General features: G+C 45.3%; 1 protein-coding gene across 2 annotated transcripts in view; it reads right to left on the bottom strand.

Annotated features, from left to right (window-relative positions):
• The window catches only part of ADGRA3 (adhesion G protein-coupled receptor A3), a 125582-nt gene extending 105935 nt beyond the window's left edge, over positions 1-19647 (bottom strand). For both annotated transcript variants that reach the window (XM_065907347.1, XM_065907346.1), the window contains exon 1: positions 19105-19647. In XM_065907347.1, coding sequence (XP_065763419.1) covers positions 19105-19343 — 239 coding nt within the window. In that variant the 5' untranslated portion in view covers positions 19344-19647. The remainder of the gene's footprint in view (positions 1-19104) is intronic.
• Positions 19648-20163: the final 516 nt, after the last annotated feature.

Genomic DNA, 20163 nt, shown 5'->3' on the forward strand with positions numbered 1-20163 from the left:
AGACCTCCCTGGAGGTTCAGTGGTTAAGAATCTGCATTTTCACTACAGGGGGCATGGGTTTGATCCCTGGCGCACTACGGGGTGTCCCTTGTGGCTCAGATGGTAAAGAATACACCAGCAATGCAGGAGACCTGGGTTCAATCCCTTGGTCGGAAGATCCAGGGAGAAGGGAGTATCTACCCACTCCAGTATTCTTGCCTGGAGAATCCCCACGGACAGAGGAGCCTGGCAGGCTACCGTCCATGGTGTCGCAAGAAGCTGGACACCACCAAGCAACTAAGACTTTCATACTTTGGGGAACAAAGATCCCACATGCCTCAAAAAGAGAAAAGAAATCTCCTAAGACTCTTGTAAAATTCAGAGACACTCTTTCCATGTAGCTGTTGAAACTGTATCAAACAGGAAACAACCTGGGTATATACAAAAATCCATGTGACCCCAAGATTATAAAACCAAACAATCCAGTCATTAACAGTTTTGGGGTCCGGGGCCATTGGCAAAAAAGGGCATGTGTGCCATCCTGTGCCAGAGCGGGCATCTGAACTGGCACTTTCCTGATAAGCTCAGGCAACACTCCTGATGGCTGCTCCCAAGTCACACATGTTATCATTCAAGGCAATTATTTACCATACTGGTTCTACAACAGAAACTCTATCACAGCAATTACGACCTCAATGTACTTTTTATAACTGGTGGAGGCATCGTGACCAGGAACTGACCTGCCCACTGAAGGTGAACTGTGTACAGACCCGACAAGGAAGTGCTGGGAAGCAGAATCGGTCAGAACAGTGGCATCAGAGGATGCAGAACAAACACGTGGCGACTGGGCCAAGCAGTGAGGGCGTGGGGGGAGCATGTAGGCAAGAAACATCATCACGTGATACAAAATCTGCAGTCTGGAAATAAAGGGGAAAAGATCCATGTGTCTGTGTATATGTATAAAGTCAAAAAAAGCGTTTTCACGTTGCTTTAAGAAAAGTATGCTTCTGAACTTTACGGACACCTTGTACATTCCTGTGATACTCAGAAACTCAGATAAGCAGTCTGGTAGACTAACTGGGCTGGGACTTAATAATCTATATTTCTTTAACGGAGGAAAAGAATGAGGATCTTCTGAGAGATAGCCAGAGTTCAGTGCTAGAGCTCAAGGATTCAGATCTAACTCAGGGACAAAAAAAAAAACCAGCTAACAGGATGAAAGCACAAAGTTCCATGGTGGTTTAGCCCTAGGGAACGAGGGCAGGTCTCAGCCTGCAACTGAGGGGCAATCAGCCTAAGAGTGGTGAGAAAAGGCATGCGGCCAAATACTAAGGACTGCACAGCCCCAACATCCACCAAGAAAACAGCCCTGCGCTTAGTTACTATTATAATGCAACAAGCCCCTTCTAATACAATTTGAGCTTCATCAAATGTACATATGAACTCTGAGGATTTTTAAAAATATCTCAGTAATCTTGAATTTCAGCAGTTAAAGAGACTCAAAGATAACCTAGTTCAAAATCTTATTTTACTCTTCAGGAAAGTGATACCCATAAAAATTATGATGTGTAAAGGGTCACATTCTACTCGGTAGCAAAGCTAACAGAGCCCCCGAACACTTTGAGTCTTGTTAATTCCTCTGTTTCCGGCTTTCTGGGCACTTTTGTCAAACATGGAATAGGCACACCAGCTCCCTGCTTACTCAGGCACAACTCTGACAGGTAGACGTGAGTGTTCCCTGACAAGTGTGTGTGATGGATTCATGTCCCACGGAGACCCATCAAAAATGCAGCTACCCCCTATGATGTCATTATTCCTTTCACCTTAACAGGGCAGCAACGCCTGAGGTTGGTCATTTATTACTCGAAGATATCACTTAGGATAAAATTTTTCATCTCAGGAACACAGGCAAGAGGACTATTTAATAATCAATAATACTACAATGTAGTCCTAAGTATGACGCTCTGATCATTCCCATAACCACTTGCTGATAGCAAAACGAGACACTACATTTGTCCTTGAGTTACTAGGACACAGTAAGTACTGAAGGAGAAGTCTCAGTTATTCCATTTTCCTATGTCTGCCAACTCTAGAGAAATGGATCAAAGTAAAGAAGTTCCCCATCTCTTTTGTTCTGCAAAGGCTTCCCCTCAACCCCTGCTGCCATTATGAGCATTTAGGTAGTCAGTGACTTTTATGAACAGAACAATAGTGAGAATTACAAGCTTAAAGGCCACATTCCTGGGCCAGAGCCCACACAGCATGTAACCTGAGAAGATCTATTTACCTGTCCACGCTCAGATGGCACACCTGAAAAATGCGGACAATGCCAAGCTTATGAAGTTATTTTAACAACTAAGATGTGTATGTGGAGCATCTGGCACTGTACCCGGCACATGATAAACATCGCAATTAGAACTTGAGTTACGAGGACACAGTAAGTACTTAAAGAGAAGTCTCAGTTATTCTATTTCCCCATGAGTCAGCCAGCTCTAAAGAAATCACGGAGTGCTGCAGTCCATGGGGTCACAAAGAGTCGGACACGACACGACTGAGCAACTGAACTGAACCGACATCAGTTAAGGGCACTGATACCCAATTGAGCCTTGAAAAACATGGCGGTTAGGGCACCAACCCTCCACTCAGTGGAAAATCCAACTTATAGTCAGCTCTCACTATACGTGGTTCCTCCACATCTATGAATTCAACCCACCTCAGATCATGTAGTGCTACTGTTGTTGTTCAGTCAGTCCGATGTATCCAACTCGTTGCAACCCATGGACCGCAGCACACCAGGCTTCCCTGTTCTTCAGTATCTCCCAGAGTTTGCTAAAACTCAGGTCCATTGGGTCAGTGATGCCATCCAACCATCTCATCCTCTGTCACCCCCTTCTCCTCCTGCCCTCAATCTTTCCAAGCATCAGAGTCTTTTCCAATGAGTTGGCTCTTCGAATCAGGTGGCCAAAGTATTAGAGCTTCAGCATCAGTCCTTCCAGTGAATATTCAGGGTTGATTTCCTTTAGGATAGATTGGTTCAATTTCCGAGGGACCCCCAAGAGTCTTCTCCAGCACTACAATTCGAAAGCATCAATTCTTTGGAGTTCAGCCTTCTTTATGGTCCAACTCTCACATCCATACATGACTACTGGAAAAACCATACCTTTGACTAGATGAACCTTCACTGGCAAAATGATGTCTCTGCTTTCTAATACACTGTCTAGGTTTGTCATAGCTTTTCTCCCAAGGAGCAAGAGTCTTTTAATTTCATGGCTGCAGTCACTGTCCACAGTGGGTTTGGAGTCCAAAAAAATAAAATGTCACTGCTTCCACTTTTTTCCCATCTATCTGCCAAGAAGTGATGAGACCAGATGGCATGATCTTAGTTTTCTGAACGTTGAGTGCTACGTTGTACTATGGTACTTACTGAAAAACTTCCACTCGTAAGTGTAACCACAAAGTTCAAATTTTTGTTGTTCAAGGGTCAACGATATAAAGTTCTGGAGGCCAAGGAGTTCTACAGAGTTCTACACCTTAGTTTGTGCTATTCACAGTAGTTAAAGGAATTATCAAGCTGGTTTTGGGAGAAAGTTGAACTGGCATTAAAACAAAAGTTTTTAACCACCTACATTAGCTACTCAATCATGGATTCTTTACAGCTACATCAGAAGTAGAAACAGCAGGTTTACCAAATTAATCTCAACAGAGCTAAGAAGTTTTCTGAAATCCTGTTTCTCCTGAAACAAGAAGGTTCTTCACATTGGCTCTACTATCAACCTCCCAACAGAAAAATAAATAGTTTCTTTCCATTTATAAGCTGTCACCATCTACTCTAAGATGGGGTAAGACTTAGTGTAAGTAAGACTTAGTGTATGAGGTATCCAAAATCCCCCCTCATCTCTGCTCCATGCAGCACAAGAAAATATCTGCAATTTTTAAAGTTCTATGAAACACTAAAAGGAAAAATAATGGAAACACTAACAAAGCTTAAAAAGGGAACGTCTGACAAAGTTCCTTACATCGTGGCCCCAGTCTGTGGTTGCTAAACTGTTCTAGTTAAGCTGATGGACAAGTTTTTCAACTTCATCCCTGGGGGAAGAACTCAAAGACAGTTCCCCTCCTGCCCCTAGTAAGGATCCCTGAAAAAAAAAAAAATCCAGCCATGTCAGACAGTTAACTAGGTTTCTCTAAGTAGGCAATAATCTCAAGTAGACAATCTCTGTTTATGGTGGTTCAGGGTGGACAATACGCATTCCGTAGGGCTTTGCCTTCAAAAAACACCATCCCCTAAGGAGGCATTGCTCTCTGTGGTCACCCTGGCAGGAAACCATGCAGCCAAGCTAGCCACTTCCTCACAGGAGCTGCTGAGCCCAAACCACGTCAAACCGATGAAACTTAATAACTAAGTGAGCATGGTAATAGAGGCGGTGACCAGGAGAAGGCGACACATGCAACGGAGGAATGAAAGATCTTTGAGTTTAGGCTGATTTCAGGCAAAGCGCAGTGTAGAAACTAGACAATGGACTGAAACTGAAATAAGATAAGGAAAAGCCAGGCTGAACTCATGCTGCTTTTCAAGAAGCTTAATTGTGAAAGAAGAAGAGTAACTACAGGGTGCTGCGGCAAGGGTGGTGTGAAGGAGGCGAGATTGTTGTCTGTTTGTTTGAACAGAGGCTATGAGTGCCAAGGAGAAACATCACAAAGGAGGGGAGAAGCTTAAAACACAGAAAAGGTAAGCGACAGTCTCTCAAAAAGAAGGGAAGTGGATCAAGAAAAGGAGAGAAAACATAAAGTAATATGGGTAAGAGAGAAAGGCTTTTCAAGTATTAAATACAGAGTGGGAGTTTAAGCCTTGACCTTGTAGGTTGGGTACTCCGCTTTGAAGACTCTCAAGCTTATCAGTGATAGATTCATCATCCTGTGTTAAAAATAATGTAAGATTCTTCTTCTAGTTCTACTTGAGGAAAAAAAGAAAAACAGCGGGGAACATGGGCCTTATTTATACAAAGACTTACTAGGTGTTTATGTGATGGACACTGAGGATACAGAGGTAAATATCACCATCAAGAGTTTACAATCTGGTGCAGCCACTATGAAAACACTATGGAGGTTCCTCAAAAATAAAAAACAGAACCAGAGGATCCAGAAATTTCACAGTTGGGTATACATCTGAAGAAAACAAAGACACTAATTTAAAAAAATACATGCACCCAACGTTTGTAGCGGCATTATTTACAGTTGCCAAGATAGAGAGGCAACCTAAGTGTTCAACATCAGTTGAACAGATGAAGATGTGGTACATATACACAAGAACATTACTAGGCTACAAAATAGAAGGAAACTCAACAAAGTTGATGGATTTAGGGAATATCATGCTAAGACAAATAAGTCAGACACAGAAAGACAAACACTCGATGTTATCACTCATTGTTGCTCAGTCACTAAGTCGAGTCCCACTCTATGAGACTCCAAGGACTGCAGCACGCCACGCTTCCCTGTCCTTCACCATCTCCCGGACTTTGCTCAAACTCATGTCCATTGAGTCAGTGATGCCATCCAACCATCTCTTCCTCTGTTGTCCCTTTCTCCTCCTGCCCTCAATCTTTCCCAGCATCAGCATCTTTTCCAATGAGTCAGCTCTTTGCATCAGGTGCCCGAAGTATAGGAGCTTCAGCATGAGTCCGTCCAATGGATAGTCAGGGTTGATTTCCGTTAGGATTGACTGGTTTGATCTCCAAAGGGATAGATGTAACAAAAGAAAAAACAGACTTTCAGATACAGAGAACAAACCAGTGATCACCAATGGAGAGAAGGAATGGGGAGAGGGGCACAATAGGGGTAGGAAATTAAGAGATACAACCCACTATGTATAAAGTAAATATGCCACAAGGATATATTGTACAGCACAGAGAAATACGGCCATTATTTTGTTATATATTATACTCAATTTAAGGGCTTCTCAGGTGATGCTAGTGGTAAAGAACCCATGCAGGAGATGTGAGAGATATGGGTTCGATCCCTGGGTTGGGACAATCCCATGGAGGAGGGCATGGCTATTCACTCCAGTATTCTTGCCTGGAGAAACCCATAGACAGAGGAAATTGGCGGGCTACAGTCCATAAGTTCGCGAAGAGTCAGACATGACTCTGTATCCACAGGCATACTCCATTTAAAGTTACAAAAATACTGAATCACTATGTTGGACATTTTGAAACTAAACCAACTATGCATACATTAATTTTAAAAAAAGTTCACACACACAAAAAAATAAAAAATAAAAAAAAGTTCACAATCTGGTAAGACAGCAAGGATTGTAAATAAATAATTCCAAAGAATATGACAGCTGCAGTAATGCAAGCAAAGGTGAGGCAGGATGTGGGTACAAGGAATGGAGAAGCCGGCCTACCACTGATCACCAACGTGGACTGCAAGTTCCATGGTATTGGAAAGACTTTAGAAATCTAATCAAATCTTCACCAGCAAGGGAGAGTTTACACTTGGGCTTGTTTCAAACAAACAAAAGGAAGGTTAAAAAAAATTTTAATCTAATAGAAAGCCCATCTGCCTTAAACATGGTACTAGAGATGAATACACCCCTAGTCAATTTCTCTTTGCCTTTTCAAGAGAAAAGAGTTGGGAAGAATTGCACAATAAAACAAAGAATGCTTTTAAGTCTTATCTTGATGGGAAATGAATCAATTTAATTAGACTTAGATTCAAGCAGTCTTGAAGAAAGAGAAGTTTAACAACTGCATTATAGAATCTGTGTTACAGCTGCATCTCCAAAGCCCGCTTTAAGTTTCCTTCAATTAAATCTCAGGAGGGTTTAGACTGAAGTGTCATCCCCAACACAATTTACAACCAGCTTTCTATCCAGCTCACGATAGGAGGCGATCACAGAAATGCCAATGAAAAGCTTACCACTCTTCTAGGTGCGAGAGTGGCAGGAGAGGACAAAAAAGTCTCCAAGCTCCGTTATCTAGGGGAGGCAAGATCACATAGATGGAACTATGTATTCTAATTCAGAAATGTCTTCATATAGGGAGTGAATTTAACTCACAATCACCTACTGTATATTATGTCCCATACTGGGAGGATGCAGGGGAGAGGGGTAGGGGTGCAGCTTGGGGAGCTTAGATTACCCACAGGGGTCTTTATTTCTCCCCAGTCTGGGTGGCAGACATGCTTGTTCCTATACTGGGGAAACATCTTGGCCTGCAAGTACAGGAGTCCCTCCTATCCACAGGGGATCCGATTCAAGGCCTCCAGCGGATGCCTCCAACTTCAGTATCCTTTATTTACTATTTTTTTTTTCCAATATATACATTCTCTGATAAAGTTTAGTTTATAAAGAAGGCACAGTAAGAGATTATTAGCAATAAACTAAGACAATTATGACAACACATTGTAATCAAAATTCTATGCAGATGGTTTCCCTCTCAAAATATCTCATTGCACAAATGAAAAAGGTCTTTTGCATCTAACTAAGCACTTATCACACACTGTGGCCATAATTTTTGCAGTCTGCGGTGCAACAGCAAAATGAGCACAAATTCTTTTTTCTTCACTATTTCATGGCTAAAGGATTTGTTCTTACTGTAGATCTTAGCAACCTCAGTATATATGATTATTTTTCTTTCTGTGTTAAATCTAGAACTTTCACCTTTCCTCTTAAAGAAAGCATTTTACAGATATCTCTTTGGCACCTTTGAATCGCCAGCATCAATACTCCTACACTTGAGGGGTCGTTATGAAGTAAAATAAGGGTGACTTGAACAGAAGCCACTGAGCTTCCAGGACAGTCGATCTGATGACTTATAACCCAGAAGGCCACCAAGTGACGAACAGGAGGATACTCTGAGAGAGCGAGATTTCACCATGCGACTCAGAACAGCACACAATTTAAAACTTAGGAATTGTTTATTTCTGGAATTTTCCATTTAATATTTGTGGCCCATGGTTCACCACGAGTAACTAAAACTGAGTATAAAGGAGGATTACTGTACAATTCTTGACTACTAAGTGGAAGCACTGCTTTTGCTTTCAGAGCTAGCAATCCTGCCAAAAGATTTTCTTCATGCTCATGCCACTGTCATCCAAAAGAATTTAATAAAAATAGCCTAAGAGGTAGAGAGTGAGGATGACTGACAATTGAGCCTTCTTTGTGTAAGACTGCAATTTCACAGGCGTGCCCTCCCCCCCAATACTGATTATTCAGGAAGAAGAGATTTCAAATATGTACAATTCAACCATTACATAATTTAACATAACAAGGCAAAATATGGGAAGGAAGAGAAGGGCAAAAGATATCTTTTATTTACCTAAGAACCAAGAATGTCAGTCATGTGAATTGATAAAGAGCTAAAAGCAACTAGCAAATGCCTGCTATATGAGTGGATTTAGCCTCTCAACAAAATCAAGTGTCCTGCCAGGAAATATCTCTTGTCCTCATCTGCCCAACACACCTGTCCATTATCAAGTCAAGAACATGACAAAGACACCCACAATCCTGCCTCCTCAGTCCCAGCCAAAGCAGCAGGAAAATAATGAAAGTACTACATTTTCAGATGATGAGTGGTCACTCAAAAAATCTAAGTGTCAACTGGGTGGTGAAAACAACTACTGGAAACTAAAATGTACAGAGAAGGCAGCCAAATACAAAAGACCCTTCTGCAGATGTGTCAAAATATATGAAACTTGACTTATAATGAGGATGTAAATTAAAATAAGCTCTTTTAAATAACTTAGATAAGTAAAGACCAAACAAAAAATTCTCAGTAGGTAGATACTTGGGGAATTGGGCCTCTCATGGATTCTCTATACTTTTGTTATATTTAAATTAATAATGGATTATTGTCAGAAATAAATCTATTTTAAATTTGATATACAATAAAGGATTTAACGCAGACGAAGACAGGGGCTATTATGTTTTGCTGTCTGCTCCATCTGAGTATCAGGCCCTCATCTACTGGTTTGCTGCCCTTAGACTCTCTCAGTTCATCCTTCCAGTGCCACAACGCATCTCCACAACCTTACAGCCCTTAGCCCCACGCTGTTGCTGCTGCTGTTTACTTGCTCAGTCGTGTCCAACTTTTAGCAACCCCACGGACTGTCACCCATCAAACTCCTCTGTCCATGGGATGTTCCAGGCAAGAATACTGGAGTGGGTTGCCATTTCCTTCTCCAGAGGATCTTCCCAATCCAGGGATCAAACCTGCGTCTTCTGCATTGCAGGCGGATTCTTTACCGCTGAGTCATCTGGGAAGCCATTAACCCCATGAGTTGATATTAAATCCTAGTTCAGCATATCATTCCCCACTTTACATACAGTCATTTTTCTCCTCTCTTATGAATAAGGCCCCAACCTAAAGCTCTCAGTTCTCAGTCCTAAAAACATCTCCTGATTTCCGTCCATCCTTGCTCCACTTGGAACAGCCCCCTTCCCCTTGGGGCAGTTATCCTCAACCTGCCCCACTGCTCTTAGACCTTCTTTTGTTGTATCAGATGACACGTGGTGAAGAAAACACCCAGAAAACAGGTTCTTAGCCCAGGTGACAGGAGCATCACCCGCAGAAATGTGAAAAACACCAACCTCCAGGCCCCATCCTGGAACAGTCAAGTCAGATCCTGAGACCCGGCACCTGAACTTTTAATCCTCCCAGGTGATTCAAATCAAGGTGAAAAGCCTCAACAGCAAACTCAGCAGCCAGCTTACAGGAAGGTGGAAATAACTGCTCCCCCAAACCCCTCCCCAAGCTGGGCTGGGCTGTAGGGTCTGGCTCAGTGGGGCTCCCGCCTGCAGCACCCTCCACACAAACGCGTGTGTGTGTGTGTGTGTGTGTGTGTGTGTGTGTGTGTGTACACATGAAACTGTGCGTGCGTGCGTGCGTGTGCGGTGTGTGTGTGTGTGTGTGTGTGTGTGTGTACACATGAAACTGTGCGTGTGTGTGTGTGTGTGTGTGTGTGTGTGTGTACACATGAAACTCCTCAGAAAGAACTGCTCTGAGTACTGGAGGTGATTACGTGCTACAGGAAATCAGAGACAGATGAGGCGAAGGAACGATTCTGTGCCCCGCAGGCAGATGTGAGGGGGAAGCAAAGGTGGTCCCTGCCCACCATGGTCTACCAGTCCCACTGGCTACGCTGTTCCTAAACCAGTCTTGCAGATACATCTTTAGAAACCTCAATGCCTATAATAATTTTTGAAAGTCCACCAGTTCCCCCCCGCCCCCCACCCAACCCATTCTTATTACAGTGTGACAAAGGAAGAGGATGCAGGTTAAACTGGGTCACAAAGAGGCAGGCCAGGGAGATATTGCATTTCTGGAAGGCAAGAGGTGGAGTTCCAGAAAGGAATACAAGCACACGAGACTAGGATAAAACTGGTCTAATGGCCAAAAACAGTCACACAAGCCCACCTAAATTACATCCATAACAGGCAGAGCAGGCAGTGAATAACTATTTGCTGAGCGGAAACAAAAGCAAGCAGTTTTGAAAACTAGGATAGGAATTATGAAGACAGCCACTAGAGAAGAGGGATTACCAAAAGTCTGGTCTTCGGAAGGCCCCTGCTGTGTGTGGGAAAGCAGGTTTACACCTGGGCTTGCAGCCTGCAGACAAAGGGTGCTGGGGGAGCTGAGTGGGCCCGGGGGAGTGGGGGGTCCTGGATGATTCTCACACCAATCCCTTCCCTTTACTCCCTTCAGGATCTGCGGACAAGAAAAGGTTACCTGAGCGAAATGCCCAGTATTTGCAAGGTGCAATGGCACTAAAAGTGGCCAGGACAGACATGTCCCTTCTGTGGGGTGACAGCTACAGCTCTGTTCTGTCCCATCCAACATGCAGGAGTTTCCCTCACCACACATGCAAAATTTAAAAAAAAAAGAAAAGCTTGGGAGAGATTGCTTAATTTAAAACTCCCTCTTCAGACTAAAACTGCCTGCGCGTGAACATAAAAACAAGCTAAACCATGCATAAACCATTAAAAATTGTATTAAAATAAATTTAGTTAGGCAACAATTAAAAACTCATTGAGCAAGTCTGCATCTACAGCTTCCTAATTTTTGCAAAAGAAAAACTGACTTAATAAGTTACTAAAATTTTAAGAATCCTGTATCCTAATTTTTGTCTGTTTTTGAGAAAAATGTTGACAACAATGAATTAGATACGTTCTCTGGACTTAAGATTTCTCCATGCGAGGTACTTCCGTGGTGGCCCAGTGGTTAAGAACCCTCCCTGCAATGCAGGGGACTTAGATTTGATCCCTGGCAGGGGAAACAAGATCCCTCAGGCAGCAGAGCAAATGAGTCCCTAACTACTGAAGCCAGTGGTCTGTAACAGAAGATCTGCCTTATGCAGTGAAGATCCTGTATGCCACAATTAAGACTTAACAAAGCTAAATAGAGCTGCTATAATTAAAAAAGAAAAAAATTCCTCCATAGGAGGACAGCCAATACAGAAAACAACTATTTTCAGAGAAGCAACTAAATAGGAAGGAAAAAAAAGTCCTAAATACTACTCAAAGAAACTTCAACCTGTGTTATTTTCTGATTACTTTCAGGAGTTTTTACTTCCTTGTTTTTACCTATTTTAAAAAACCACCTTTAAAAAAAAAAAAAAAAAAACCACCTTTATAGGCTTGGAAAGTTCCTATGTCTCTTTCTAGTATTTTATTTCTGATTTACTGCCAAACCCACCATCTTCTCATCAAATACCCCGATGGTAGAGGACTCCAAAGCAGATAAGAAGCAACAGGATTCAGTGGCTGGGTCATGCAAAACCTCACCAGATTGGAAAAATGCTTCCCCTATAGCTCAGTTGGAAAAGAATCTGCCTGCAATGCAGGAGACCAGGGTTTGATTCCTAGTTGGGAAGATCCCCTGGAGAAGGAAATGGCAATCCACTCCAGTATTCTTGTCTGGAGAACCCCAGGGACAGAGGAGTCTGGCAGGCTACTGTCCATGGGGTCGCAAGAGTCGGACACAACTCAGCGACTAAACCACCACCACCAAGACTTGCATTCATAGGCCAAATGCCTAAGTCTGCCCAAAATTCTTCAGTATTTCTGATCAATCTGCGAAAACATGGTTTTATGTGTGTGCTTCAGTTCAGTTCAGTCACGCAGTTGGTGCCTGACTCTTTGCAACCCCATGGACAGCAGCACACCAGGCTTCCCTGTTCATCAACAACTCCCAGAGCTTGCTCAAACTCATGCCCACTGACTCAAACTCATGTCCATCCAGGTGGTAATGCCATCCAACCACTTCATCTTCTGTTGTCCCCTTCTCCTCCTCGTTCAATCTTTCCCAGCATCGGGGTCTTTCAAATGAGTCAGTTCTTCACATCAGGTGGCCAAAGTATAGGAGCTATAGCATCAGTCCTTCCAATGAATATATTCAGGACTGATTTCCTTTAGGACTGAATGGTTTAATCTCCTTGCTGTCCAAGGGACTCTCAAGAGTCTTCTCCAACACCATAGTTCAAAAGCATCCATTCTTTGGTGCTCAGCTTTCTTTCCAGTCCAACTCTCACATCCATACATAACCAGAAAAAACATGGCTTTGACTATATGGACCTTTGTCTACCAAGTAATGTCTTTGCTTTTGAATATGCTGTCTAGGTTGGTCATAGCTTTTCTTCCAAGGAGAAAACATCTTTTAATTTCATGGCTGCAGTCACCATCTCCAGTGATTTTGGAGCCCAAGAAATTAAAGTCTGCCACTGTTTCCATTGTTTCACCATCTATTTGCCATGAAGTGATGGGACTGAATGCCATGATCTTCATTTTCTGAATATTGAGTTTTAAGCCAGCTTTTTCATTCTTCTCTTTCACTTTTATCAAGAGGATCTTTAGCTCTTCTTCATTTTCTGCCATAAGGGTGGTGTTATCTGCATATCTGAGATTATTGATATTTCTCCAGCAATCTTGATTCCAGCTTGTGCTTCATCCAGTCCGGCATTTTGCATGATGTACTCTGTATAGAAGTTAAATAAGCAGAGTGACAATATACATCCTTGACATACTCGTTTTCCAACTTGGAATCAGTTCGTTGTTCCATGTCCGGTTCTAACTATTGCTTTTAGACCTGCATACAGATTTCTCAGGAGGCAAGTAAGGTGGTCTGGTATTCCCATCTCTTTTAAGAATTTTCCATACTTTGTTGTGATCCACAGTCAAAGGCTTTGGTGTAGTCAATAAAGCAGAAGCAGATGCTTTTCTGGAACTCTCTTGCTTTTTCTATGATCCAAAGGATGTTGGCAATGTGTGCTTACCACACACATAAGATCATGTAGGTCAAATGTAACTGCCCATATTTATATCTGTTCTTGAATCAGGGACCCAACAGCTATGAAATGCTGACCTAAACTAAAGAAATGTTCTCACTGGCCATAAAAGGGTAAAATTTTGAATTCACAACCCTCTGCTTGTCCTGACCTCCCACCACACAGTCCTATCGTTGCTGGCATTACTTTTATCAATAAAGAGTGACTACACTCCCACCCAGAGGTCTCAGAGCCCTTCCTTCGACAGGACATGCTTTAGGAAGGCATCGAGTATCCCATAAAGTGACACAAGAGCACAGATAAGAAGCACTGTCCAAGTTTAGAGAAAAGAAGGATCAGAACATTGGAAGAGGCACAAGAGTCCACAGCAATTGGGCTGGATTAATGAGGACCCAGATTTTTACCAGGAAGGGGGCATCAGGCAAGAGTGGCAAACTTAGCTGAGGCATACAGGAAGCAAAATACATAAAAACCTGCCCAGGGGGCAATGAGACGCATGCTGTGGTGAAGCAGGGAATTTGAGTATATCATTGATCCTCGGATGAAAGAATTAGGGCTTATTCTAGCCATCCCTAGCACTCAGAGCCATCCATAGCACTCAGAGCTGTGCGTACAATATTAACAGTGTCTCAATAGATGTGCATGGGGAAAAAAGGCTGTGCTGAGAATGGGGAAATAGGGCTACAGAGACGACCTTTCATTCAAAGATAAAAACCTTGATCCACATGAATTCAGACCACAGCAGCTGTCCGTGATGTTCATTAAAATCTCCCTGCTCCTTCTTGTCCTCTGTTGTCCTCACCTGGCGAAGCAGCCTGGCTAATATCCACTGTTCTCATCTCTAAGCTGAAAGCAACTGGAGAGAAAAAAAAAAACATGCTGACCATCTCCCTCTGAATTGGATCACAAGGCAAAAACGGACACCACTCCACCTGGGTGACATTTCTACAATCCCCAGGTCCTTTCCAAAAGGGTCACTTTACTCTTCATTCACTTCCTCTTCACACCATCTCCTCACTGTCTTCCCTCACCCTGCCTCTAGGTCTTTGAGAAAATGCATGCCAGGGGTCAGGAAAGCCCTCTTCATCCCACATGCCCTCCTCGGGGGTCTCCCACCCACCATTTTGCCCGAGCTCCCTCCTGTCACCACTTGGGGATGGAACAAGCCCCCTCCATCTAAAAGCCTAACACCCCACCTGGGCTCCAGCTCCCATCATATCTCACCTTCCATCATCCATTTCCTAACTATTCCCAACCATACTCAGCAAGATGCAAAGACTCTCTTTCCTCACACCAAACTTCTTCCTCATCAAGGTACCAGCACCACCATCCTCGCACAGTTCTCCCTTTAATCCACCCCGACCTGCCTCCTACAGCCTCTGGCCCGCCGAGGGCACCAAAGCTGTCAAGTCTAGCTTGTTCTTACTGTTCCCGACCTCGCAGCATCTCTTCACTGGGGCGCCCCCATTCCAGTCTTCAAACCCGAACTCCCCTTGGCTTCTACGACCAAATGCTCCCCAGCCTCTGCCCCCCAGCCTCACCAGCTGCTCCTTCCTTCTCAGGCCCCTCCACCGCTCCAGGGGACTTCAGCCTGGGCCCCTCCTCCTTCCCATCCGGACACACTCCCCTCACTGACCTCGACCAGACTGGTGCTTGAAACACCACAGACAGACCAATGGTTCTGAAAATGGCCCTCTCTGCTTTTCAGCGGGGCCAGTCCATCAACAGAGCGCCCTCTCTCCCCTAGCTCAAAACCCAAACCTTTCCCTTCCCTCAGGCCGTGCTCAAGTCTTAACTTCTCCAGGAAAATTTTAATACCTTCCCAGGTCTCCACAGCCCCACAGCTCTCTCCTCTTAACAGGCTTCCTAAAGCATTTAAGCAATCAGCAGTACAGAATTTATTACTTAATTACAGACATTCTGAGATTGTTCCCTAGATGTCTGCATTGCTTCGGTGCAAATCTTCCCCCTCCAACCAGACTGAAGTTTCCAAACAACACCAGCACTTCTTCTTGTGTACCTGGCACTGAGCTGCATACACCGGTGATGTCCAGTTATCAGTCCTCTGACAGCAAAAGAACGTAACATTTTATAAAAGTAAAAACCAAACCCGAGCATTATTTTAGTCTGTTAAACAGTCTGAAAAAATCTGGATTTTGTCCCAAAGTTACTTAATAAATCATAAATTTTTTTAAAAGAAACCTTTTATCTAGAATCACCATGTAGAATCACCAGGAAAACACCAACTATTGGAAGACCAGGACTAAATCTGTGAAACCTTCTACCACTGACGTCTTCAGATTTTTTTAAAACTTAACATTGAGCATTTCACATGAAACATAGGAATAAACAGATTCCCAACAAAATCTGTATTCAGTTTGTGCATAAAAATAATAAATGGGAGGTAATCCTTTAATGCAAAAGGCTACATAAGATACAAGGAACAAGAGTGGTCAAGCTGAGGATTTCTGCCAAACCTCTCTAGAAACACGGCTATGAAAATAAGCGCTATTCACTAAGATAGTAAAAGGATCTAACGGAGAAGGAAATGGCAACCCACTTCAGTATTCTTGGTTAGAGAATCCCAAGGACAGAGGAGCCTGGTGGGCTGCTGTCCATGGGGTCGCACAGAGTCAGACACAACTGAAGCAACTTAGCATGCATTGGAGAAGGAAATGGCAACCCACTCCAGTGTTCTTGCCTGGAGAATCCCAGGGACGGCGGAGCCTGGTGGGCTGCAGTCTATGGGGTCGCACAGAGTCGGACACGACTGAAGCGACTTAGCAGCAGCAGGATCTGAGCTTTATGCTACATTGAAGTCCAGTTCACCCACTAAGAAGAAATAACCTTATTTTTCACTATTAAAGAAAAAGAAAACTTCAATCCTTGCCATCCTTTCAACCCCCACCTTTCCACTCGGCAGCCACATCACAACTCAGCTGAAAACGCCTGGCCACACTGAAGGAACTAGAGAGCCCGCCTGTCCCTGACTTGTCCCACAGCGCCCCAAACCCCTACCACCATCACCACCATTCCAAGCACTAGACATGTGTCCTTGACACTCCAGCAACTTCAAATGCACAACTCCTCAAGCATCTGCACTACCCTGGGCCTGCCGAGGCCTCCCACCTCTCACCCCCTCATTTCCTCCACAGTATCTTTCTCATGCTTCTCAAATTGGCTATGGGTTCTCAGATCCTCGACCCCACCCACTAGGCCCCAGAGGAACCCCGGCTGCCCTCTTATGGGTTCCTTTTGCTAATTGTGCTCCCTGATATTAGAGTGTTAACCATACTGTCCTGAGACTTCATGAAACTTTCTCCTCAAATCTCTGTGAGTTCCTGGAGAAGAAAGATGATGTTTTTGTCTATATTCTGTGTGAACTGAAAAGTGAGTGTGCCCCAAAACCAAAGGCCCAAGTTCTCACCCCTAGCACCTCTGAAAATAACCCTGCTGGGAAATAGGGTTGGTTTTTGTGGGTTTTTCTGCAGATGGAACGAAGTCATGAATCTTGAGGAAAGAGCATCCTGGACTTCCAGTGGACCCCGAAATTCAAAGATTGGTGTCTCATAAGAGAAAGGAGAGTATTTGAAAGACACCACAGGGAAGACCACTGGAAGGCAGAAACAGATTGGAATTGAGCTGCCACAAGTCAAGGAAAGTCAGAAGCGGAAAAGAGGCAAGGATTCTCCAGGGCCTTGGCAGGAACCTGACCCTGCTAAAACCCTTGCTTTTGGACTTCTGGCTTCCAGAATGGTGAGAGAAGAAATTTGCTGTCTTAAGCCATCAAAGTAGTGATTAATCTACCACAGTCCTAGGAAAATAACACCTAGTCCAAACCTCAACATACTGCCAATGATCTAGAAATGATTTAATTAAAAAAAAAAAAAAAAAACTGCGTTGAACTAAGGAAGACAGGGAGTGAAGATGAGAAAGCATGTGAACTGCAGGGCAAGGATCCAGGGCACGGACCCCCTCGCTATAAATTTATCACGGGAACTTGAGAAAGTCACTTATCTACTATGACCCTCTAATTTATTCTCTAGGAAAATGAGGAAACTGGCCCAGAACACTCCCCCACCATTCTGATACACCTGAAACCAACTTCATCCAGAACATCAACTTGATCTGATCCTTAATTATAATTCTTTCCATTCACTAAATTGTATTATTTTAAAGGGCTTTCAGGTGCAAAAAAAAGGATTAAAATGACATTTCAAAGGCACATATTTTAATCAGTTCATTAAAATTCAATGAAATAGTTTGATCACATGCTGAAAAGTTATTTTCTACAATATCAACTTTTTTTCCCCTGCGAAATCAACAATTTACAAGGAGCTGCTTTAATTCTGCTGGGACGGTTGACAATTGAGGAAAAATCGACCTAAACTTGAATCAGCTTAAGTGCCACTGATTCAGAAGCCAAATATATGACTAATTTCTTCAGAGTAACAAGGGATATCTCCAAAACAAAGGTTTTCTCCACTAGACTCCAGGCTGTAATTATGGGCCCATACTCAAGATTTCCACTTCAAAGAATCTGACTAAGAAATAAATACAGCTGCTGCCACTACCAAGTGGTCAAGTGTCGGTAAAGGAATCAAACAAAACAAAAACTCTTTTACCATTTTCAGGCCTCCATAAACAGAAACACACACAGTTTCCCTGTGTTAAACCTTTCCTAATTCAAACAAATGGAAACGAAGAACAAAGGTGTTAGTAATGAAATCTGTACTTACCCATAAATCCTGCTAGGGTTAATTTGGGTTAAATTAAAAACCATACTTCTGGGCTAAATTAAAAACCATATTTTAAGTTCTTTCACAGGTCACGCTGTTCCTCTTGCCTTCATGTTTTTATAGTGGCAGCCTTGATTCTTTTTTAGGAAACCAACCAAAACAACACAAGGCGCTGAGGGGCTCATATTTCAGTTCCACAAAATACCCATTAGAAACACTTTTAAACTGTCCCAAACCAATTCATCGTTCAGAAAATAAAATCAAGAGTCACCGGGGCCAAGAGTTCAGCTAGAATTGGCAGAACCACGCTTGCAAAACTGGACAGTGAATCGTAGCACAAACTGAGTTACGAGACCAAAAATTTTTCTTTCCAGGTGGAAACTCAATCCGAAAATCAAGTCCCTTGAGTTGGAAGACTCAACAAACCCAGTTTGCAAATCTGAGGTTCTCGGCTTGAAAGATAAGCTCTCATACCCAAGAACCCGGGGGTCGAAGCTGCACGATTTCATCTCAAATATATTTCTGGGCCCTTAAAAATAACTCTTATTTTACAAGGTGCTCTTTAATGTAATAAAACTCAGCTAGCAAAAGCAAAGCACAGTCTGGAAGTTTGGAGATCACACACAGTGGCGTTCAAAGTCCCTGTGTGGCTTTGGTATCCTGCAAACTAGCGTCCAAGTAACTTGTGCAACGAGCTGAAGGGCTGGCCCTTCAGCCCAGCTCTTCTGTTTTCCGGCCGCCCAAGCACAGGATGAATGAGCTTTAACTCCGCCGCTTGCATGTTTACTTGCATCCTCACGTGGCACCGCGCAGCTCACAAGCACTGCGCCGGGACCGCGCGGGGGAACCCTAAAACTTTTACTTTGCAAACTAGGGGAGCGACGCGGGCACACACCCGCTCGCCAGCCACAGAAACGCCTCCGGGCAGAGGCCCCCGGGGCTTCCCCAGCATCACCCCCGCCGGCGGCTGCACGCACGTAAAGGCGCGGGGGTGGCGGAGGGACCCTCTTCCAAGTCGCCAGAAGGGAGAAGCGGCACGACGGAAAGAGGCTGGGACGGAGGAGACCCGGCGCCAGGACAGAGGGGCGCCCCGCGGGCTACTCACAGGGTGACCGTGCGGTTCGGCAGCGTGTCCGGGGGCAGGACCTGCGCGAGCTCCAGGCTGCTGCACACCACCTTGCCCTCGGCGGCGCCCGCCGCCCTCCCGGCCCCTCGGGGCCGCCCGTCGTGCTTGCAGCCCGGGGGCAGAGCCACGGCCTCGCCGCCCAGCAGCGCGAGCAGCGCCAGCGGCAGCAGCAGAAGGGGCGGCGGCGGGCGGCCCCGCGGGCGCCGGGGCCGTTCCATGCTGCGGGCCGGGCGGCCGGCCGGGGCCTGCGGGCCGAGCGACGCAGCGCTGGCCTAGCGGGCCGCCCCGGTGGCCCGGCGGACGGGAGCGCAGCGCGGGCCCGGCGGCGCCCGGAGTCTCGTGGTGGCCGGAGGACGCGCCCTCCTCGGCGCCGACATGCTCCTTTGTCCGCAGCTGCCGCGCTCGGCCTCCGGGGAGCCGCGGGGTCACGGCCGCGTGGGTCCCAGCGCCGCTCTACGGCCGGGCGGGAGCGCCGCCGCTTCCTCCACCGCCTCCTCAGTCGCCGCCGCCTCCCCCGGCCACTGCCCGCGGCGGCTCCTCCCCGCCCGCCGCCCCCGCCCCTTCCCCTCGCCGCCTCCTTCTCCTCCTCCTCCTCTACCTCGCCGTCTCCGCTCCCCCGCCGCCCGCGGCTCCGGGAAGGAGGGGCGTGCTCCGGGGCCGGACCCCCGGTACCTAGGCGCTCCCGGCTTCCGGGCCGGAGTTGTGGGGCAGCGGGAGTGCCGTAACTCGTGGGGAGGGCGGAAGAAAGTTCTAGTCCAAACTCCAGCCACGGTGGTCTCTCTCGCCATTCTCTCCGCCGCCTCCAGACAAAGGCGCCCCGTGTCTCCCTGGGGCCCGCGCGTTCCTCCCGGCGGGCCCCAGCCCTGGGCTCGGGGAGGGGGAGGAGAGCAGGGCTCAATTTCTTTGGAGAACCCAAGAAAGAGTGCCCCAAACCAACAGTCTTCAAAGGAACCGCCTTCCCTCCTCTCTGCAGAGATCTCAACCTCCTCTAGGTTCTGCGTAGTCTCATTTGGCCCAGATACAGCCGAGCTGGGAACA

Source organism: Muntiacus reevesi, chromosome 16 (genome assembly GCF_963930625.1).
Source record: "Muntiacus reevesi chromosome 16, mMunRee1.1, whole genome shotgun sequence".
NCBI lineage: Eukaryota > Metazoa > Chordata > Mammalia > Artiodactyla > Cervidae > Muntiacus > Muntiacus reevesi.